At 46.6% G+C, this 20,416-nt stretch overlaps 1 protein-coding gene across 8 annotated transcripts in view; it reads right to left on the minus strand.

Moving 5' to 3' along the window:
* Window positions 1–975: 975 nt before the first annotated feature.
* Window positions 976–20,416, minus strand: part of MIS18BP1 (MIS18 binding protein 1) — a 641,434-nt gene continuing 621,993 nt past the window's right edge. For 2 of the 8 annotated variants that reach the window (XM_077924895.1, XM_077924843.1), the window contains exons 2-17: window positions 19,752–20,416; window positions 18,926–19,072; window positions 17,623–18,080; window positions 16,261–16,343; window positions 15,465–15,595; window positions 14,662–14,752; window positions 13,964–14,121; window positions 13,143–13,309; window positions 9,458–9,566; window positions 7,518–8,286; window positions 6,991–7,154; window positions 6,311–6,459; window positions 5,476–5,621; window positions 3,974–4,055; window positions 3,139–3,208; window positions 976–1,915 (exon numbers count right to left, since the gene is read on the minus strand). The exon at window positions 19,752–20,416 is cut by the window's right edge and continues 111 nt beyond it. In XM_077924895.1, the coding sequence (XP_077781021.1) occupies window positions 1,824–1,915; window positions 3,139–3,208; window positions 3,974–4,055; window positions 5,476–5,621; window positions 6,311–6,459; window positions 6,991–7,154; window positions 7,518–8,286; window positions 9,458–9,566; window positions 13,143–13,309; window positions 13,964–14,121; window positions 14,662–14,752; window positions 15,465–15,595; window positions 16,261–16,343; window positions 17,623–18,080; window positions 18,926–19,072; window positions 19,752–20,373 (3,438 nt within the window). In that variant the 5' untranslated portion in view covers window positions 20,374–20,416 and the 3' untranslated portion in view covers window positions 976–1,823. Of the gene's footprint in view, window positions 1,916–3,138; window positions 3,209–3,973; window positions 4,056–5,475; window positions 5,622–6,310; window positions 6,460–6,990; window positions 7,155–7,517; window positions 8,287–9,457; window positions 9,567–13,142; window positions 13,310–13,963; window positions 14,122–14,661; window positions 14,753–15,464; window positions 15,596–16,260; window positions 16,344–17,622; window positions 18,081–18,925; window positions 19,073–19,751 lie in introns of those variants that run through there. The other 6 variants (XM_077924987.1, XM_077924954.1, XM_077924932.1 and 3 more) reach the window with 6 other exon arrangements.

Raw genomic sequence — 20,416 nt, forward strand, 5'->3', positions numbered from 1 at the left:
GGGGCCTCCCGCTGCCGCGCCGCCACTGCACGATTTCTGTTCTCATCCTGAAGCAAAGTTCTTAACCTGAAGCACTATTTCTGGGTTAGCAGAGTCTGTAACCTGAAGCGTATGTAACCCGAGGTACCACTGTAGTAGAATAAGAAAAGGAATTGTGAACAAGGCGATTAGGAGCATGCAAATTGATGCCTCAAAGAAAAAGGTACAAAAGTTGGGATTATGCATGCATAAATAGTCAAATTTTACACAGGTTGTAAAAACTTTTCTATGTAGTTCAGCCTTCTGATTTGTGTAACTCGGGTGATGATTTACTGCCATCTTGTGGCATCCTATATTTTGGTGCTTTTGAAAAATTTGCCTGGGCCTTGCTTGTGGCAAGCATAGAAGAAATCTGTCTAAGCGTGGAGGTGGAATCACTGAAAGCTGACTATTGACACCAACAGTAAAAGTTTGCTTCCCATCTCTATACTACTAATAATAATTTATTATTTATACCCCACCCATCTGGCTGCGTTTCCCCAGCCACTCTGGGCGGCTTCCAACTGAATATTAAAAAGCCTGCAGATAGAAAAAATCTGGTCCAAAAATAAAGGTAAAGGACCCCTGGGCAGTTAAGTCCAGTCAAAGGCGACTACGGGGTTGCGGTGCTTATCTCGCTTTCAGGGAGCCAGCATTTGTCCACAGACAGCTTTCTGGGTCATGTGGCCAGCATGACTAAGCCGCTTCTGGTGCAACGGAACACCGTGACGGAAACCAGAGCGCACAAAAACGCTGTTTACCTTCCTGCCGCAGCGGTCCCTATTTATCTACTTGCACTGACATGCTTTTGAACTGCTAGGCGGGCAGGAGCTCACTCCGTTGCGGGGATTCGAACCGCCGACCTTCCGATTAGCAAGCCCAAGAGGCTCAGTGGTTTAGACCACAATGCCATCTGTGGAAATACACCAAATAAATAAACCGACCCATGAGATGGTAAAAGCTTGCAGCTCCATTTGTAATTTTAAAAATAATTCAGTTGAGTAAACAGTATTTTTAATATACCAGACATGATTCTACATTAAACCAAGTTACACACAGCAACTTTGCATATGTAGAATGCCATTTCCCACCCTCATTTTTTTCCAATTCTTTCAAAAATCTCCACTCCTCACAATGACTTCACATCTCTCAATTGGGCTAAACTTGGAGAGTTAGGATGCAGCTCATGATTTTTATGAAAGGCACCCACTCCCATCACCATTGGGTCTCCACCCACCCATCCTTAGAGAAGACAATGTCTTTTTACTTCCCAGAAAAGGCTGCTTGCGTATTTCATTCTTAAACTTTAAGCTGCCAATTAAGATCCGCAACAGACACGCTGCGTACACACAGACAGTACAAAGGGTACACTCAACATTTCCAAAACACTTAAAAGCCACAGAGGAAACAGGTTTAGTACAAAAATATATAAGCGCTATTCTTTGCTCTGTGAAGGAAACGTAAGCATCCTTTTGATATTAAATGCCACGTTTGGAAGTTTATTGTACAGTAACTTTTAAAAACATTATTTTGCTTCTTAAAGCCAAATAGTTCCCTGCAGCTGATGCCTCTCTGCATGAGACCCCTCCACTAGGAAAACAGAGCAACCACAAACAGCAGCAGTAGACATCTTTGTATTCTGAACACCTGAGCAGCACCTTAACACAGCTCCAGAAAGATGGAATGCAATACTCTAAAGCCTTTTCGTAAGTCAGAAATAAAGGCTTGAGAAACACTTTTGGCTTTGTGAAGATGACTTGAGACCTGTTAGCAAACTGCCCTTTGCAGATGCAGGCGGCTGCTGCCTACGTGGAAAAATACAAGTCCTCTTCTTCATCGGACGGCATCTCCTCATCCTCTTGGAAGAGCTGCCCTGCCCCAGCTGGAGCCAAGGTGTCTAGAGCAGGAGGAGAAAACCTGAGTTACCAGAAGGATCCCATTAGAGCAGGAGTGGCTAATCTATAGCATCCCTCCCCAGCTGCCCCTGATGACAGATCGTAGTCTAAAACATCTGGAAGATCCAAGGTTAGCTATGCCTGTGTTAGAGGCAGGATGGGCTCCAACGAGATTCTGTTTCAAGGTGAAAGCAGGCAGTGAAAGGAGAGACTACTCCAAATCAACTGACATGGAAGGTGCCTTTTCAAGGTTGTGAATCCACAAAAATAGGAGCCTCTAATTTTGCTGCAGGCAATATTCATATAAATGTATCCAGGGGCAAGTTACAGACTTCAGCATCTAAATACGCCCTATTCGGCCTAGGACCCTCGTACCTATGGGACCGCCTCTCCTGGTATGTCCCACAGAGGAACTTGCGGTCTTCAGACAAAAACATCCTGAAGGTCCCAGGCCACAGGGAGGTTAGGCTGGCCTCAACCAGAGCCAGGGCTTTTTCGGCTGTGGCCCCGATCTGGTGGAATGCTCTGTCCCAAGAGACTAGGGCCCTGCGGGACTTGACATCTTTCCGCAGGGCCTGCAAGACAGAGCTGTTCCACCAGGCCTTTGGCCAGGGCGCAGCCTGACTCCCTCCTTTGGCAATCTTCACAGAACTCTTGCCCAATGGTTGCCCTTAATTTGATTTGAATTAATTTTATAATGAAATGATTTTAAAATGTTGTATTATTTTATAGTTGTTAGCCGTCCTGAGCCTGGCTTCGGCTGGGGAGGGCGGGATATAAATAACAATTTATTATTATTATTATTAAATGTGTTCTTTGTTTAAAATTGGGTATTTACTTGGTCTAAGGCAATGCACTCAGAAATAGGACAGCAGCAGGAAATTGGTGCCTCAGTACAGTATTTAGGCACTAGCAGGTTCAGCGAGAGACTCATAGGCCCTGCTTCCTGCCCCTTCTCTCCACTTCCCTATTGGTACCTCTCAAATGGGAAAACCTTTCCACACGAAGCCAGTGCAACTCCCTTCCTACAGCTGATAATGAAAACGGGAGAAGGGCCTTGGCGATCCACAGAGCAGCATAATCCACTTCCCCCGCCTGTCCGCCATGGGCTTCTCTGGTTGCTCCCTTAGTGAGCACACAGATAGCCAGGGGACCCCCAAACGCCAGACTCCTCTTTCTAGAGACCTGCCCCAAACAGTCCAGAGCAAGCAACAGTTATGCTCACCTTTGATATGCTCATCAAAGGCAAAGACGGCCGTTCTTCGAGAATTGGGAGTGGTGAACACGGTTCCAGCCTGTGGAAACAAGAGGAAACATGGCTTCACAGAGAGGCTCGGAAACACCAGAGTGCTCAGAGCAGGGGCCAGCAAACTTTGTCAGCAGGGGGCTGGTCCACTGTCCCTCAGACCTTGTGGGGGGCCAGACTATATTTGGGGGGGGGATGAATGAATTCCTATGCCCCACAAAGAACCCAGAGATGCTTTTTAAATAAAAGGACACATTCTACTCATGTAAAAACACACTGATTCCCAGACCATCCACAGGCTGGATTTAGAGGGTGATTGGGCCGGATCCAGCCCCTGGGCCTTAGTTTGCCTACCCATGCCTCAGAGCAAGCAAGGGGCCCAAACGAGGTTTGGATTAAGTGACCATAAAGCCAGCACTAGGACAGAGCAGGGCATTTTCAGAGAGATGAGAAGCCTTTGACATGTTCACTCCTTTCCTGCGCTTGTTATTGGCAAAAAATTGATGGAGCTTAAAGATAGGCAGTGGTGAGCTCTCCCCCCACCAGGAGTTCACCAGATCTGTCAAGCAAAACCACAAGAGTGCCCAGTGAACAGGGCGAAGGAGCACTTCCATGGAGTTCCTTCTCTTTATCCCATTATTGTAATAAGGGAAGTGTTGACATCATATCAGGATGACGGGCGGTATATCCACGTATTCGATACATAAAATAAGACAGCAAGGGCGAGGGGCTTGCTCTGGTGAGTTTTGGGAACATTGCCTTTTCCTTTCGCTCTTAATGGAGCTTGGCGTGTGCTGCTCAAGTGGAATTTCACCTGTTTCTTCTTCACGTTGTGCCATGTGCGCTCCTTGCCTTTGATGTTCCTTTGCAGATGGAACACGCGCTTTTCGTAGTTCCTAGAACACAAAACAATTTGTCCAGTGAGTTTCTAACCTGCCCTTCGCCACAAGATCTCAGGGCAGGATGCAAAATAAACCCTAAAACAATTGCAACATAAATCAGTTTACAAAAGAAAGTAGTGGGGGGTGGGGAATCCAAAATACAGTGCGAATCTTTAAAAGGCGGATTGCTTCGACACTGCCCTGCAAAGGACCGAACAAGCAAATGGGTTTTTACCCGGCACCCAAAGGAGAAAAGAACCAGTGCTTCCAGAAGGACAGCTGTCTCCAAGACGGGACTCCACCAACACAAAGAACGCCCTTTCCCACATCACCGCCTAACAGACACCTCCCAGTGGTGGAACAGCGAGGAGCCCCATCGCCACCACCTCAAGACATGGGCAGCCTGATGAAGGGAGTTGCTCCTTCAGTTATTTGGGTCCCAAGTCTGATAAGCCTTTATAGGTCAACACCAGCACCCTGAATTCAGCTCCAAAGCATATAGGCAAGCAATGTAAAAAGCCTTTTATAATCCGTCTCACTGAGTTTTCATAACCACCCTAGAGTGCTTAGGCAGCTCGAACCTGCCCTAGTCTCCTTCCAGAAGGGAAAGCAAGCCTAAGCAGCAGCTGCAGGACAGCAAGTGTTCATTTTTGCTACTTAAGAGGAAGCCTGGCTAGAAAGAGAAGGCAGGGTCATGGGGGTAGCTGTGTTTTCTTGCTGCCTTAAGACACTCCCCATCCCAAACCTGGCTTTGGGTTTAAAATTATGCCAGGGTTAGGTTCTGGGGTTTCACGCGCAAAGGCAAAACCACAGAATGGAAGACCCCAGTAACTGCCAAATGCCTTACCGGGCTCTGGGAAATTTGTGTAAGGTGTCTGGGAGATCTCACAAGAGCCTCTCTCATCTTTCCTTGCATGGCAGAGGACCTAAAAGCTCTTTCTGCAGCAGGAAAACCCAGCACAGAAAGATTTCAGAGCCCCCTGCCTTGCTTGATGGGCTGTGGGAAGGTTGTGTGAGACCTCGGGGAGCCCTTCCTGTTGTTCCCCCTCCCCAAAGGTGCAATTGCGTAAGTAAACCATGTATAAGTTGTGGGTTTCCCATGCTCCCGTCTAGCAGCCACTTCTTAAAACCCTTTGCTCACCATCCCATAAGCCCCTCACTCACTGCCAACAGCACGTTCCAGCACAGTGGAAATCTCTTGCTGCTTGCCTTTCCCCCACCCCCTGCCACACGCCCAGTTCAATTCCAATTTATATGTCCATCTGGTCAAACTCTGCTATACGAGCGGCACATGCATGCTTGGATGTTAGACCCCTGGCTAGGAATCTTGAGGAAACTGGAATCTTGGAGTTGGGTGGGGGGTGCTCTTCCAAGCTGGCCGTAGCAGGGAATTGCTTACGCCCTTATCTTATGAGAAGCCACCTGTAGTACACACCTGTCCAGGGATTCCAGCATGCCAGGGCTGATGTGCTCACACTGAGGGGTCTTCACCAACGGAAAGATGGCCGAAGAGGGTGTGATGGGGTGGCTGTCTTTCAACTGGAAGACATCTTCCTCTGGGACGGTACGAAACTGTGGTAACTACAGATCACATCTTTGTTATGGCCCCCCATAAGACAAGGCCTGGCGGGCGCTGGAAGACTCTTCCTAACCCAACTCAGCTCCTCATTTGTCACCTACTGTGCTCTCTACCGACAACAAATGTTTTGGCGGTGGCTGACAGTTCAGCTCTGGGAGAGGAGGCTGGAGTTACATCCTCACACAAGCCATGCCGACAGCAATAGTGGCACGGGCAGACTGATGACCAGAGAACTACAGAAAGAGAGTCCAGACTGATGCTTAAACCCCAAGGGGACAAAGCAGGTACACCGTGGAGTGAGGGGAAAGGAGAGGAAGGGCTCAAAAGGCCCGAGGAAAAGAGGAACACTTAAGTATGCTTCATTTGATACCCAGAAGTCCCTTGGGAGAATCTATAGCCTTTGCAGGACTCCACAAAACTTGGATTGATTTCGGAAGCCATCCAAAATTTGTAGTCATAATCAAAGCTGGCCTGGAGAGACAAGGTCTATCCAGACATCACACTGAGCTCTGGAGCATCTCTGAAGCCCAGCAGGAGCCCAGGGATGGACCCTTTCCCAGCTTCTGAGCATGGACAGAGAGCAGGGAGCCTTCAACATGATGAGGGGGTGGGCAGTAAATTTATGGACCTGCCTAACAGATTGCACCCAGGAGCACTTTTTATTGCTTGGGATAAAAGGTGCAAAAGTTACCTTTGTGTTCCTGTTCTGAAAAGGGGTTGCAGTGAAGATGTCGTCGTGGTTGTCCTTCGGCATCTGTTCCAGGAAGTCCCGCATCTGCTGCTTTCTTTTCAGCGTTCCCACTCTTGCAACAACGGCCACTGGCTGCTTCGCCCCCTCCTCTGCCAACAAGGGTGACACACAGAGCCGTCAGCTGGGCAGGGGGAAGGACCCACCTCAGAACATTCCCGCCACCCCTCTGAACCTCAGGTTTCCACCCTCTACTTGAACTGCAGCCTAAAAACATAGCTATGAGTTATGTATTGAGCTGGAGTCCTGCCCCTTGGCCCAGAATGTGGGTTTTACATACCACTTTAAAGGCAGAATTCACAGATAGAATTCTCTCTCTCTCTCTCTCTCAACAGGTATAAACAGGCAAAAACTCTCACCTACTGTCGCCACCCTGGCTCTTTTCTTCTCCTTACCCCTGCCCCTTCCTGATGTGTTCGGAGCGCACCTCCGTTCTCTCAAGGTCAAACTCAAAAATTAGTCCTTTTTCCTATTAAGCCACTTTAGGTGCCCCTCCTACATCCCCACAAGAACAAGCAAGCGGGAGAGGGGAGCAGACAATTGCTGGCTCTTGCAGGGGGCTTCTGCTGGCCTCTGCATCTGCTCCCGGAGCCCGGAAGACAGGCACAAGGCCTGTCCTGTACCTCTTTCTTCCTTTCTCCGCTTGGTGGTCCTCTTTGGGGCCCGCTTGTGGCTTTCCTGCTCTTCCATGTACCTTTGCTGGCATTCTTCAACAGATCGTGTCCCCACAGCCGTTGACACAAGCAGCCAGAAGTCGCTCTTGTGTTTGGGCAAAGAAGCCAAAGCCCTGCAAAACACAGAAGACCCAGTGAAGCTCAAGCCCACCGTTGCTCTTTGACTCGTTTCAATTCCTAAAGGAGGCCTTGCAAGCCGACATCAGACAGGAAAGGAAAGGAGAAAAGGTAGGAATTTCCAGGGAGAGGTGAGGATGGAGGGGCAGCGGGAGTGAAGTGAGCACAGCACATGATGAGCACCGAGAGGATGAGTGCAGGAAGGTTTGGAAATGACTTTGTTAGTTACGGAAATTAGGGATCTGCAGGCTTCACTATTCTTGCACTGGAGGAGCAGCCGAAACCGGAACTGGGAAGAGCTTTCATCTCATAGCTCTGGGGGTGGGGGAGTTTAATTCTAACCAAACACCTCCACTTACCTGTGTAGTTTCTGCAGTTCCTTTTCAGTCCAATCTTCGTTAACACCTGGGAAAGAATCCCCTCCCCCACCTAACAGCTTCTTCCCAGGTGTCTTTCTGGGGAAAGCCAAGGACTTGGCAGTATTAGAAATTTCACTGTTGGCTCTTTGGGCCTTTAAGTTTTCCCTTTTCACTTGGAACTCTTTAACACTCGTTTCACTTTCGGACTCGGATTCAGGGCTGTACTTCTTGAACTTTGCAATCCTTCTGAGTGACCCCTGAGTACTGCTAGCCAAGTCTGGAGAAGTTGGCTCTTCCAACTTGTTTTGCTTCCCAGAGGGCTGAGCAACCCTCAACTTTCTGCTTTGAGAATGGGCTGGAGGAGACTCTGACCCTCTTGGCTCCAGCAGCTGCTTCCTCCTCTCACTTTGCTGTCTGTTGGACGGCCCTCTTTTGACAGTGGGCTGGACCTTCCTCCGGATACACTGCATTTCTTCGCTAGATTCATCTTCGCTTGGCATGGAGCTTTCGGCTAAACATCTTTGGTAGCAATTTGCTTTCGCTCCCTGCGCTGGCACATTTTGTTTCCTCCTGGGCTGTCTGCTTTTTCTGGAGGCCTTTTCATGCAGCTTTTTATAGTTCAGTGGCGTCAGGGTAACAACAGCCTTCTTCTTGCGAGCATCAGCGATCGTGGCTTCATAGTCGCTTTCTTCAGAGTCAGAAATAAAGCGCCAGGCATTTTGCTTCTTGGCAGGCTCAGTTTGTCTGGTGCTTTCAGGTCTTGTTCTTCCTAGGGAAAGCAAAACAAAACAAAGATTCTCAACAGACTCATAGAATCTCTGATTTGGAAATGGTCCTCAAATCTTAATCCAAATTCTTGCACAGTGAAGCTAAATGAGACACCCATCATGCAACAGAATTTCTCTCCATGGGCAAGAAAGAAGTGCAATGGAGGCAACACCGATAAAGCTGAAGCAGTAACTGGATGGATGGAAATCATTTTGTAAATAAAACTGGAAGCCTGACAGTCCAACTGTCTTCCCATCAGAGAAAAACAGAGATCAAGAGCAGAATGCCTTGGCACATCCCCTGTGTTAGGAGATAAACAAAATGCTTTCAGGTCCAGCCCACCCATATCAACACTGCAATTAAAGGCAAATTGTGGAGATGTCACACAGGACAGCACAAGAGCTCAGCCTCCTACAAACAGCTTGAGGCAATCCAGATTTTACGAGGAAGACAAACACAAACGCACACACATTTCCCACCCCAAGCACTAGCCAATCTGAGCTGAGCAAAAAACCTTCCTAACCCCCTAACAGTTATTTGGCCCTCAGCATGAGCAGAATTCATCCTCCAGGGACATTTTGCCAAGCTTGAAGCAACTCACTGTTAGCCTTCTGTGGCTCAAGGTCTTAGTAGACCCCAAGCATAGTACAGCGGTACCTCTGGTTGCGAAAGGGATCCGTTCCGGAGGCCCGTTCGCAACATGAAAAGTGTTTAACCACGCACGCGTGGATTGCAATTCGCCGCTTCTGCACATGGAGTCATTTTGCGCATCTGCGCATGCGGCGAAACTCGGAAGTAACCCTTTTCGGTACTTCCGGGTCGCCGTGGGACATAACCTGAAAGAACGTAACATGAGGTATGACTGTATGAGTCAACAGTGTGATGCAGCAGCAAAAAAGGCTGTTCTAAGCTGCATCTTCAGCCGTCTAATGTCCCGATCAAGGGAAGTCATAGCTCTATTTTGCCTTGGTCAGGCCACAACTGCAGTCCTGTGTCCAGTTGCGGGAGCCACAGTTTAAGAAGGATGTTGACAAGCTGGAGGTTTGAAGCAGAGGTTCGATACCCGCCTGTCATGGATGTTTGAGGTTCCTGCATTGTAGGAGGTTGGACTAGATGACTCTCAGGGTCCCTTCCAACTCTACAGTTCTATGATTCAAGGACACGCTTTTTACCTTTTGCTTGGCTTGGAGGTACTTCTTCACAAGCCTTCAAGCTATCCTCTCTGTTTTCCACGTGGGATGTGATGTTGCGCCTGTCCTGACGTCGTGCGCTGCTCACTGTCTTGAGAAACAAGGCAATGAACGTAAGCAAAGGGAGACAGGAATCTTCAGACAAAGACTCCACATGCAACAGACACTTTATCTGGGTTAGGTTAGGAAGGCATTAAGGCTGCCTTCCATGAACAGCTAGTTACACAATTACAAACGTTTTAATCAGGGAAAGAGACACATGTGCAAGACTGAACAAGACAGATAGTGACCTTTGACCTTACATATACAGCCAGAATCCCACTACAAATATATATATTCCCATGGAGCTGTAGGATCTCAAACTGACCTTGGGAGCCAGTCAAAGTTTGTGGTCATTACCAAATTTATTTCGAAGCAAGAGGATCTTATCTCATTTTTAATATAGTTCTTCATGTTACAAAAGAGAAATACATACATAAGAATATCAGAAGGTGTTACTGCCACCCTGGGATCTACGGGTATAGGGTGGAATACAAATTTAACTAATAATAATAATAATAATAATAATAATAATAATAATAATAATACAAATAAGCTACCAAAAACTTTCTCCTTTACAGAGCAAACATAACCCAGGCCCCACACTGCAAGGTGAAATACAAAATGTGACAATACAATTAATATAAACATAATAAGCTGTCAAAAGCAGCATCTCATCCATTACCCTGAGCTTCAGAGATCTCTGAAACCCTGTCTGAGGTCAGGGATAAATCCTGATGAGCCCTCAGGAGAATGCAAGATCAGGCAGATCTGCTCTCCCAGTGGATTTGTGTCCTGCACTAAAGGGCCCTTGCCATAGCTGTCAACGTTTCCCTTTTTTAAAGGGAAATTCCCTTATTCCGAATAGGATTCCTCGCAAGAAAAGGGAAAAGTTGACAGCTATGCCCTTGCACCCACCACCAAACCCAGACACTCTCAACTTCTCAGCGTTTTATTTGTGAAAGTCTTTCTGGATCATAAACTATCAGGTTAAAACACTAAAAAGCATTAGTAGTACAGTGGTGCCTCGCAAGACGAAATTAATTCGTTCTGTGAGTTTCTTTGTCTTGCGGATTTTTCGTCTTGCGAAGCACGGATGCACCCTGGTACTGTATTATGAACATTATTACAGTACTCCTTTTATAATGGGATAGCGGGCAAAGCACAAAGCGGGTCGCTCCCCAGCAGGAGGAGTTTCCCCAGCCTGGGGGATCTGTTGCCGGGAAGAGGCAAAGACACCCCCTCCCACCTCCCCATGAAAACAGCCCCCCTTCCTCTGTCGCCAAGCCTTGCCGCGTCTTCGCTCCGCCAAACCGTGTCCCACATCAAAGCCCCAGCCCGCTCCTCTCCCTCTCTCTCCACGAGGTGCCAAAGGAAGTTCGAGCCCAGGAACCGAGGGTGGACGCACGAAGCGCCCGGCGCGGACTCTCCCTTGCTCCCCCGTTACCTTGTGCCACGCCGCCGGGCTCCCCACAGTCTCAGCAGCTGCTCCCGGCTTCTTCCCACCCCCGCAAAGGCGCCTTCGTGGCGGCCCAAGCACAGTGGATGCCTCCTCCTCCTCGGTCCCCCTCCTCCTGCCTTCGCGCAGTTAGGGCAAAATGGAGCAGCCACATGGGGAGGGGAGGAGAGGCAGAGGCGGCGCAGAGACCCAGCCAGATCCGCTGGATCCCAGCCCACCTGCCTCCTCTATGCCCTCTCCAGAAGAGAATCCCTCTGCGTCGTTCTGCTAGATCCCGCTTCTGTTGCGCCCAAGTCCGTTATTTGTTCTTTGGCTCCTTCTGCAGTCTTTCTTTCGTGCGCTTTTACGCACACGCTCTGTCTCCGGAGTCTCTCTCTCTCTTGTATCGGGTTACTCTGCTCGGAACTCAGGACTAATTGTCGTGCTCGCGATCGCGCTTGGAAGAGATTTGCTCCCGCTCTTTTCTTGCCTTGCATTCATTCGCGGAGCGAGACGCTCTCCTTCCCCAAGGCTGAAACTGGAAAAGGTAGGTCGCTCCCTCGCTCCCTGCCAGCCCAGTTCCCACTTCAAACTTGGTACAGTATGAACGGTTTTAAGAAAAAGGAAACAAACTCGCAAGACGTTTTGTCTTGGGAAGCAAGCCCATAGGGAAATTCGTTTTGCGAAGCAGCTCAAAAACCGCAAAACCTTTCGTCTAGCGAGTTTTTCGTCTTACGAGGCATTCGTCTTGCAGGGCACCACTGTACTAGTAAAGTTGAGCATAGAGAGGCAATTTTAATCTGTTTTAATATCTTAACTTTTGTATGTTTTAAAGCAGGGTTGTAAATTTTTCTTGATTTTGCTGTTTTATCTTTTGTAAACCGCTCCGAAACATTTTTAAAACCAAGTAGTGTATGCAATGAGTGCCGCACAGATGTCACTAGGCCAGAGATGGGAAGAAGACAAAGTCCCTACCAGAGAGGAATGGCAAACTAAGCCGTTGGACTCTGCCGAGATGGCAAAACTGACCAGAAGGCTCAGGAACCAGGAAGACAAAAACTTCAAGAAAGATTGGGGTGAAATTATAATTTATTTAGGAGACCACTGTAAGCAGATGAAAACATGAGTAGGATTCTAATAACCCTTGTAATGTAACAAATATTATGGACAATATGGAGAGATATAAAATATGGATGATGAAATAATATGCAGTTGAAAATGTTGACAATAGGACCCATGGAAGGGATGGTGGGAAGATTGGAGAGATTCAGAGAAATCCCTAAGCATGGATATGTATTTGGTATTGTTATAACTTTAACGCTTGTAAAATCAAACAAAAATTATTATTTTTAAAAACAAGCAGTTTATGAAATAATAAAAGAAAGACAAGCTAGGAAATTACATTCTATGGTCTTTTAAATGTGTTTGTGGGAGGGGGCTTATTGGTTTCTCTTTATTATGTACAGTGGTACCTCGGGTTACAGACGCTTCAGGTTACAGATGCTTCAGGTTACAGACACCGCTAACCCAGAAATAGTACCTCGGGTTAAGAACTTTGCTTCAGGATGAGAACAGAAATCACGCGGTGGCAGCAGGAGGCCCCATTAGCTAAAGTAGTACCTCAGGTTAAGAACAGTTTCAGGTTAAGAACAGACCTCCGGAACAAATTAAGTTCTTAACCCGAGGTACCACTGTATTTTGTGTTCTCGTGTGTATTTTCACGCTGTGACCCACCCTGCACTATTCGGACAAAGGGTGGTAAAAGGTAAAGGGACCCCTGACCATTAGGTCCAGTCGTGACCGGCTCTGGGGTTGCAGCGCTCATCTGCGCACGGAAACGCCGTTTACCTTTCTGCTGGAGCGGTAGCTATTTATCTACTTGCACTTTGACGTGCTTTCGAACTGCTAGGTTGGCAGGAGCAGGGACCAAGCAACGGGAGCTCACCCTGTTGTGGGGATTTGAACCGCCAACCTTCTGATCGGCAAGTCCTAGGCTCTGTGGTTTAACCCACAGCGCTACCCACGTCCCTGCACAAAGGGTGGTACACAAATGTAGTTAATAATAATCCAAAGCTTATCGCTCTCCATCTGCCGAGAGTCCAGAAGCCACAGAATTACCCTACTGCATGAAAACTGTTAGTCTCCAGTCATTCCAGAACAAGGTTAACTGTGAGGAGAGTGGAATCTTACAGGAGTCAAATAGTTGGTGCCTGTTTTGGTCACAGTGACATTCAGCGCCTGATCGACAAGCATCCGTTCCCCACACCAGAACTGCATAGGTGGCTTAACCTGCCGGCCGCTGCGGGTGCAACTTCTGTCAGTTCTGCCGTTCTGCAGAGATGTTTGTGGCTGCACACCTGTCGACACAAAAAGGCTCCCTTCAACAACAGCTTTCTTCCCTTGAGTCGGTGGAGCTGCAGAACTGGATCCAGCTCCAAATTGACCACCCTGTTTGCTTAAGGCAGCTTCTGTGTCAAGCAGCTGACTCAGTCAGCATCCATGGGGAAAGCGAAGAAGCTAGCCTGGGCTTATTTAGAAAGGATAATATGAAAAGAGGGTTTTCTGCGCTTTTAGCAACCACCATCTGAACAATCTGTGTGCTCTGCTTGGCTTAAGAAGCGCTCTCCCGGGCATTTCTCTCCCCTTCAAAGACTCATGGAATGTACACTCCTGACCAGGGGCCACCTCCTTCAAAGAACAACTCCATAGCCAGTTATGTCAATAGGCAAAGATGCCCTATGGAACAGTCAAATGGTTGCATGTCTCCTATCCCTTAGTGGGCCCTGGCACAACAATCCAGCAAGAAAGAAGGCAGAGGCTGAAGGAAGGCCATCCCTGATCCAAGCCACAGGCGGAGGCCTCCGTTTTTAGATAACCAAGTATTTGGGGGGTGGGACCCGGCTATGATAATACATGCTGGAAAACAAGTGAATATTATTATTGATCCATCAATCAATAAAAATATTGGGCTCTTAATGTCCTCTGAAGCCTAACAAAAGAATAACACCTACCAAGCTTGTTATTACTTTGCAGCGTTGTCACGTAAGTGGTGTTTTTCGTTCTAGATTTTCTCCCAACTTTTCTGGGCATGTCTTCTAAGCCCTCCATCTCCACAGGGTCCTCCCTTTCATTGCTATCCATGCTTGCAGCGAAGGCTCTCTGTTCTTTCCTAGCGTTGAGAGGTTTTGTTGAAAAGAAGGATTAATTCACTGAATCTCTTAAGATGGACCTTTCGTGGATACAAAACCTCTATGAAACATTAAAAAACAACACTGGCATCGTCAATTAACCTGCAGCAGCTGCTTTCTGAAGCCATTTGCCTCAGGCCTTAGAGCAGCAGACTTGGCTGCCCACAAAAAGCCCAGAGCTTGTTGTTCCCCTTTCGCACAGAGCAAAGACACAACCCCCATCCCACCCTACCCAAAACCCATGGAAGCGTCCTAGGCAACTGGCAGGAGAATTACTCTGTAAAGAAACTGGATCAGGGAAAAGGGATTGAATAGGTTGTCGGAAGCCACATGCAAAATACGTATTGGCAGAGCACCTGCTGTGCCAATGACATCCCCTGGCAGGGCCCTTTCTTGAAACCCAGGAGAGGCACGGCCAGCCAGCAGACCAGCAGACACAACACTGAGCTAGAGAAACCAGGGGTCTGACTTGGAACAAAGCAGCTTTCTATGGCACAAATATTATTTTCAGTGGCATTTACCTCCTCAGAAAACGAAGAAGATCCTCAACATACATTTTCCAGTTTTGTGGAATTCCAGATTCAAACCTCTTTATGAATTTAGCTGGCATTCCTGTTTGAGGCAAGGTATTACAATGTATTAGAGTAAAAAGAAAACCTTATGTGTCAGTTGTCAGAAACATTTGGCAGACCCAAGCACAGATGCCATTCCATTTTCTAAAGTGCCTCAAGAAAATCCTTGAAATTAAAAGCATCCAGTACCTGGAGCAGGAAGCGCACATGTGCAGGAAACAAGTAAAGGTCAGCAAAGGACACAGGTTAAATGTGATGAGCATGAAGGTCTGGGCAGATTCTTATAAACCAGAATTTATAAGAATTCTTAATTTTCCACACACCCAGTTTTGGGAGTGGAGTAAGTTTAAGCTGTCGTGAAACTCAGATTAGAATTTTGTGGTACAGCACCATTAGAGGTGTGTACCTTTCAATGTCATATGACTTATGCACACCACATGAGACCCCCTGTGGCCCAGGACAAGAGGGGAATTGGCATTCTGCTGGCTTCCCACCAGTGTAACAGCCCAGCTCCTACTACCCTCAAGGGAGGAAGGTAAAGTCACATTGTGTGTCACCCAAGATCTGAAAGCCTGGCAGACTGCAGCAATTTGGCAGATTTGGCATCGAAATAGGCCGGCTGAACCTGTGGCAGCAGAAATCGGAGGTCCAGCCCACATGCTGAAGAAAGCTCAGCATCCCTGGAGAGAACAGAGGGTGAAGCCTATATGAATCCCAGCCTGTCCTCTTCTTTCTCAGACAAGTTATCATACCTTCTTTCTTCATGGTGCTTGCGTCAACGCACCCTTCTAACTTGTAGATGTTTCCAGATGAAGTTCTAACTTTGTTGGGTGCCATTCGTTCCACAATGGCATTGCTATGCCAGTAAACGCCGTTCATATCCCTGAAACCAAAGAGAGAGGACATAACAAACAAGTGTTCCGTGGTTAGCTAGCGGAGAACCTAAGGGAAAACTGAAAACCACCCCAAGTCACAAAAGTGAATCAAGGCCTTCATTAGCTACTGGGCTTTTTATCTGATTGGCATGCAAGACTGTAGGCAGAATTAAGGTTAGATAGACTGGGAAGCCAGAGTTGGTAAATTCTAGTGAACAGGAGAGAGATACGTATATAACCATATTCTCTTAGAAGGGAATTCAGCTTGTATCCATAGCCAGTCTGCAATGCTGCAATAATTCAGTCTGGATTATTTTTCCTTTGCTTCAAGGTTGCTGAGCTCATATGGTTTATTCTGTTTTTGAGGACGGTGGCCAAGACATCTCTCTCCAAAAGGGGACCCCTAGTTGTCAAACTATCCAGAACTAGAAACAGATACTCCCAGCCCCCAAGCCTTCAGAGCCAATGCTGCATCTAGCAGGACCCCCCTTCCCATCTGCAGCCAGGACTCAGCTGCTGGCTGTGACATTACAGACAAAAGCAGCAGCCACTCACACCCTCTACCTTCTTCCTATTACTAGTCCTTGGGGCCACCCAATGCAATCGAGAAGCAGATTCTAGCTCTACACAAACAAAATACATCTGAACATAGCTGAGAACTGAAGTTGCTTACCTCCGTTTTCCTTCCAGGCACACAGCGGTATTGTTATTGATCACCTTGATTCTCCATCCACTGAGGCAGACCATCTGTTGTTCCTTTACAAAGTTAGGGAAACCGTTAAGGGCCACAATTATTTCTACAGAGTTTGATAAACCAAAAGCTGGAATTTAAGCACACCATTGTGACAACAGTAGCGGCCTAGTTACATGCTCCCTTCATGCCCTGGTATTTAAATTCGACATCGGTATTGGCCTCAGATACAAAGGACTGTATCCCATGTTAGCTCAAAGACCTCCACTTGCGCAAGGGAACTTCTTCTCCCTTCCTTGTTCAGGGGTTACCCCAGCCCTCCAGAGCAAAAAGAGGGGCACAGGAAGAGGCGAGGGAGGGAAAGTTCCACTGCACGAGCAAAAGTTATTACCCCAATGGGATGACTTCATTGATTATAACCCTCTGGCTTTGTAGAGTCAAGAGCACGCAGTCTGGGCCAGTATGTCGCATTTAGAGGCCAGAGTGCATGAGCACCTGCATCACCCTACATCTCATGTGCATGCAAAAGTGTTTGGCTTCTGGTACCAGAATGAACCTGGGAGCAGCAGCCTTCACCCCTGAGCTCCCTTGATAAAAGTAGCACCGAAATGAACAGGGAATCTATTACTGTGCAAAATACGCAGAGGTTACATCCCAGGGACCACTGCTAAAGTCAAAATCGCATGTAGTCTAAACCCATTGGGTTTATTGGAGGGTGAGACTGCCAGTCATTTTTCCTGGAAACCCACCCCCTTCCCATCCCTTTTAGTGAGTTTTTTTTACTGCCACACACATAAAGCTGAATGTGCACAAGTTTAATACATGTAAGTTGTGGGCTTCCTGTATTACAGAAATTTATAAACCATCACTGAATAAGTCATTCACAGAATAACAGATCTATTCAAAATAAATTTCCCAGAGATTCACCAATGCCCTTTTAGAATGTGGCTCTTTGGGGGTTTTTGTTTTTGAGTTTGAGTTATTGTTTTTGGTTTGATTTTATATATTGCGGTCTTGATTGTGAACCGCCCTGAGACCTCCGGGTATAGGGCGGTGTATTATTGAATAAATAATAATAATAAAATTATGCTACTTGTTGTTTATCAATTTCACAACATTTAAATGTGAAAGTGTCTACAGAGCTATAGTTTCGTTTTATAGAAAACATTATGCATTTCATGTACACTCAATTTGGCAGCTTTGCTGTCATCAGTGATTAACCATGCACATAATCTAAATTAAGCAGGGTGCCTACTGAGCCATTCAGACCTTCTCATTAAGAGCACCTGAACTGAAACCACCACCAAAAATGCTTTTGATTGTGAATAAGAGACAACCTCCTACCTCCTCGTTTGTGTCATCACTGCTTGAATTTGCCCCCACTTCTTTTTGCTTCCTTGGTATTTGGACTTTTGGAGTAGCAAAAATAATATCACACAAATGCTGGGGAAGCGCCTGAGGCCCAGTCTTCAACTCCTGCTGCCCTCTTGGGGCAGGTTTCTGATTGGACTGATGTGATGTTCTTCCTTCTTCAGGAAGTCTTCCAGGCTCCATTTCTTCCAAGGTTTCCCCAGGCTTAACAAGATCAAAGCTCATGTCTATAACATTCACTCCCATGCTAAAAGTTTCATTGTCCAAGTCAACCGGTTCCACAATAAATTCATCATCCTCACAGGCAGGAGTGTTTAGACAATCTTCATTAAGATTATTTAGTTTTTTGGGTGAACTGGATACAGTTAAAGGTTGCTTCACTGCTGGTGAAGGAGGGACATTTTGCTTGGTTTGGTAAGATGAAGCATCTACTACACAGAACACAAGAACAACTCAATTGTTATCTGGCATTTCAGTGTTCATTAGCACATTCACACAGCCACAATTTTGTCTGCTATCGTTATGCTATTTGCTTTAATCAGTACAAGTCTCTCTCCAAATGGACCACACTGCAGGCATTTACAGGCTTCTCTTGAACACCTCATCACAAAAGGGTTAAAACCCGCAGGTAGAGGACACACTTTTCAAGTTCCAGATTCAATCCCCAGCACCTCAAGGAATTTACTACTTAAACTTTTAAAAAATCCAACCTCTTGGCATTCAGAGCTCCAGCAGCTTCCAACAATATATTTTTATACCTTTTATAAAAAGTACACAATAAAAATGGTAACATTATCTTCCCCACGTAAAACTAGAAAACACCCCTCTATTCCATCAGAATTAGGGGCTGTGGAGGTGTCAAGACAGGTGAAAGGAAGCAGTGATGGAATTAAAGCACAACCCCAGCCACTTGGCATTTCGTTATTTGTGATGTCAGCTGGCTTAGAAAACTGTCAACCCTTTTGCTTCACCAATGAGTCATGCAATCAGGCTAAGAAGCTTTGATTATTGCCATTTTAAATATCAGATCCCTTAAACAACTGCCAAATCATATTTGAGTGCTGACTACATGGTACCTTTTGAAGCTTGACGGGAGGGTAACTAGAGCAATCTTTCATTGTAATGCTTCACAAACTGAATCTTAAAGGCATCAAAGAATGACTCTGGTCAGTAGTTTTCAGGCAACTGCAAAGTGCTTCCTTCCTTCAGTGTACCCCAGATGTTTCTGTTGCAGACTGAAAGAGTAAGCATTCCCGGGACAAACATACAGCCTGACCTGATTTCTGTGGAGAAGTACCTTTTTCCAATGGTTTCTGCTGCATCTTCTGCTTTACACGTGAGAAAAATTTGTGAGGGGATTCCGAAACTGGAGGGCTCATGACCGCAGAACAAACATTTTTGTTCTTTGCAATATGGCTGGGCACTGAAATGGGAAAGACAAGAGAAGGATTTTAACAAAGGTATATCAGTAGCCTCTGGATTATGTGCTAGAAATAATGTGCATTCCACAAGGCTCTCTATTTAAATTTGCACAACATATAACCTCAAGCAGTGGGAAACTACTCTCACTGAGGAAACTCAGATACGTTTGTGAGGGATCCCAGAGCTACTTAGAACCTAGCTGAAAAACACTGGTTTACTTCTATTTATTTTGAGTTAGCTGACCATGCTACTCCCTCCAGCACCCACAGAGAATAGTCAGCTGTACTGTTGGCAAGCTGTCTTTGCTTGAATAGTTGCCCACAGCCTCCATAGGTGCCTTAAACGAAGCCAGGCTTTCTGCCACTGAGCTACAGCCCTTCCCCAAGGGCAGACCTTTCTGAAGAGTTGGTGGTGGGAGATAAAATTATTCAAGCCTGTGTTACAGCAGATGATTGCATGCACAACAGGACTGTGATTGGAGTGAAGAACATAATGAGCAAGAAGTATAGTACAGTAGGGGGAAAGGAGCCAAAGGTTAAAGGTAACCAACAAAATGGAAACAGGTTTGCTAGGAGCCCATTGGTAAGAGGTGAAGGGCCATGTTTGCAACTACACCCCAAACATCTAAACATGAAGCTTCTGTTAAGCAGCATTTTCTAAGAAGAAATGATAAAGCAAACCTTGTTCTTCCCTGGCCTTTCCAAGGGGCTCCTCAGCCAGCCTCTCCTTTGGCTTATCATCTTCAGCCGTGGATTTTTTGCCTTGTCTTCCCAAAGGGGCAAGATGCCTTTCAGGAGTGAGGATATAATCTGTGGTAATGTCTACGTTCAACAATTTCTTTTCTTGTGACAACTTCTGCTGTTTAGCAAGAGCTGCCCTGGTCTTCATTCTTGCGAAGACTTTTGCTGGAGACTCCAGGGATAATTGCCCGCAAGCTTTACGTTTCAGGGCTGCATTCCCTGTCGGTGGCACAGCTTCTGGTTTTGGACAAGAGGCAAGCGGATTCAGTTCTCCTTCAGAAACCGGCTTTATCTCGCTGAGGTCAAGCAATTCTTTAGCATGAGTACCACCAGCTATTAAAGTGGACTGGAAAACGTTTCCTCTTTTGCCACCTTTTTCCAAGCCAAGGTTTTGGCCGGCAGGAACCCCTGAAGGCCAAGCAGCTTTCTTCATTGCTGAAGCAGGAACGCAATCCACTTGAAATTTCCCAAAATCCTTTAATGGCGTACCTCCAGGGATGTTGCTTAGGAGAACACCTTTCAAAGACATTTCTCTTCTTCTAGGAGAAGGAAGTGGGGACATGGCTGTACCTTTAAAAGATCAAGGGATTCCAATCATCTCAATA

Source organism: Podarcis muralis, chromosome 1, assembly GCF_964188315.1.
Source record: "Podarcis muralis chromosome 1, rPodMur119.hap1.1, whole genome shotgun sequence".
NCBI lineage: Eukaryota > Metazoa > Chordata > Lepidosauria > Squamata > Lacertidae > Podarcis > Podarcis muralis.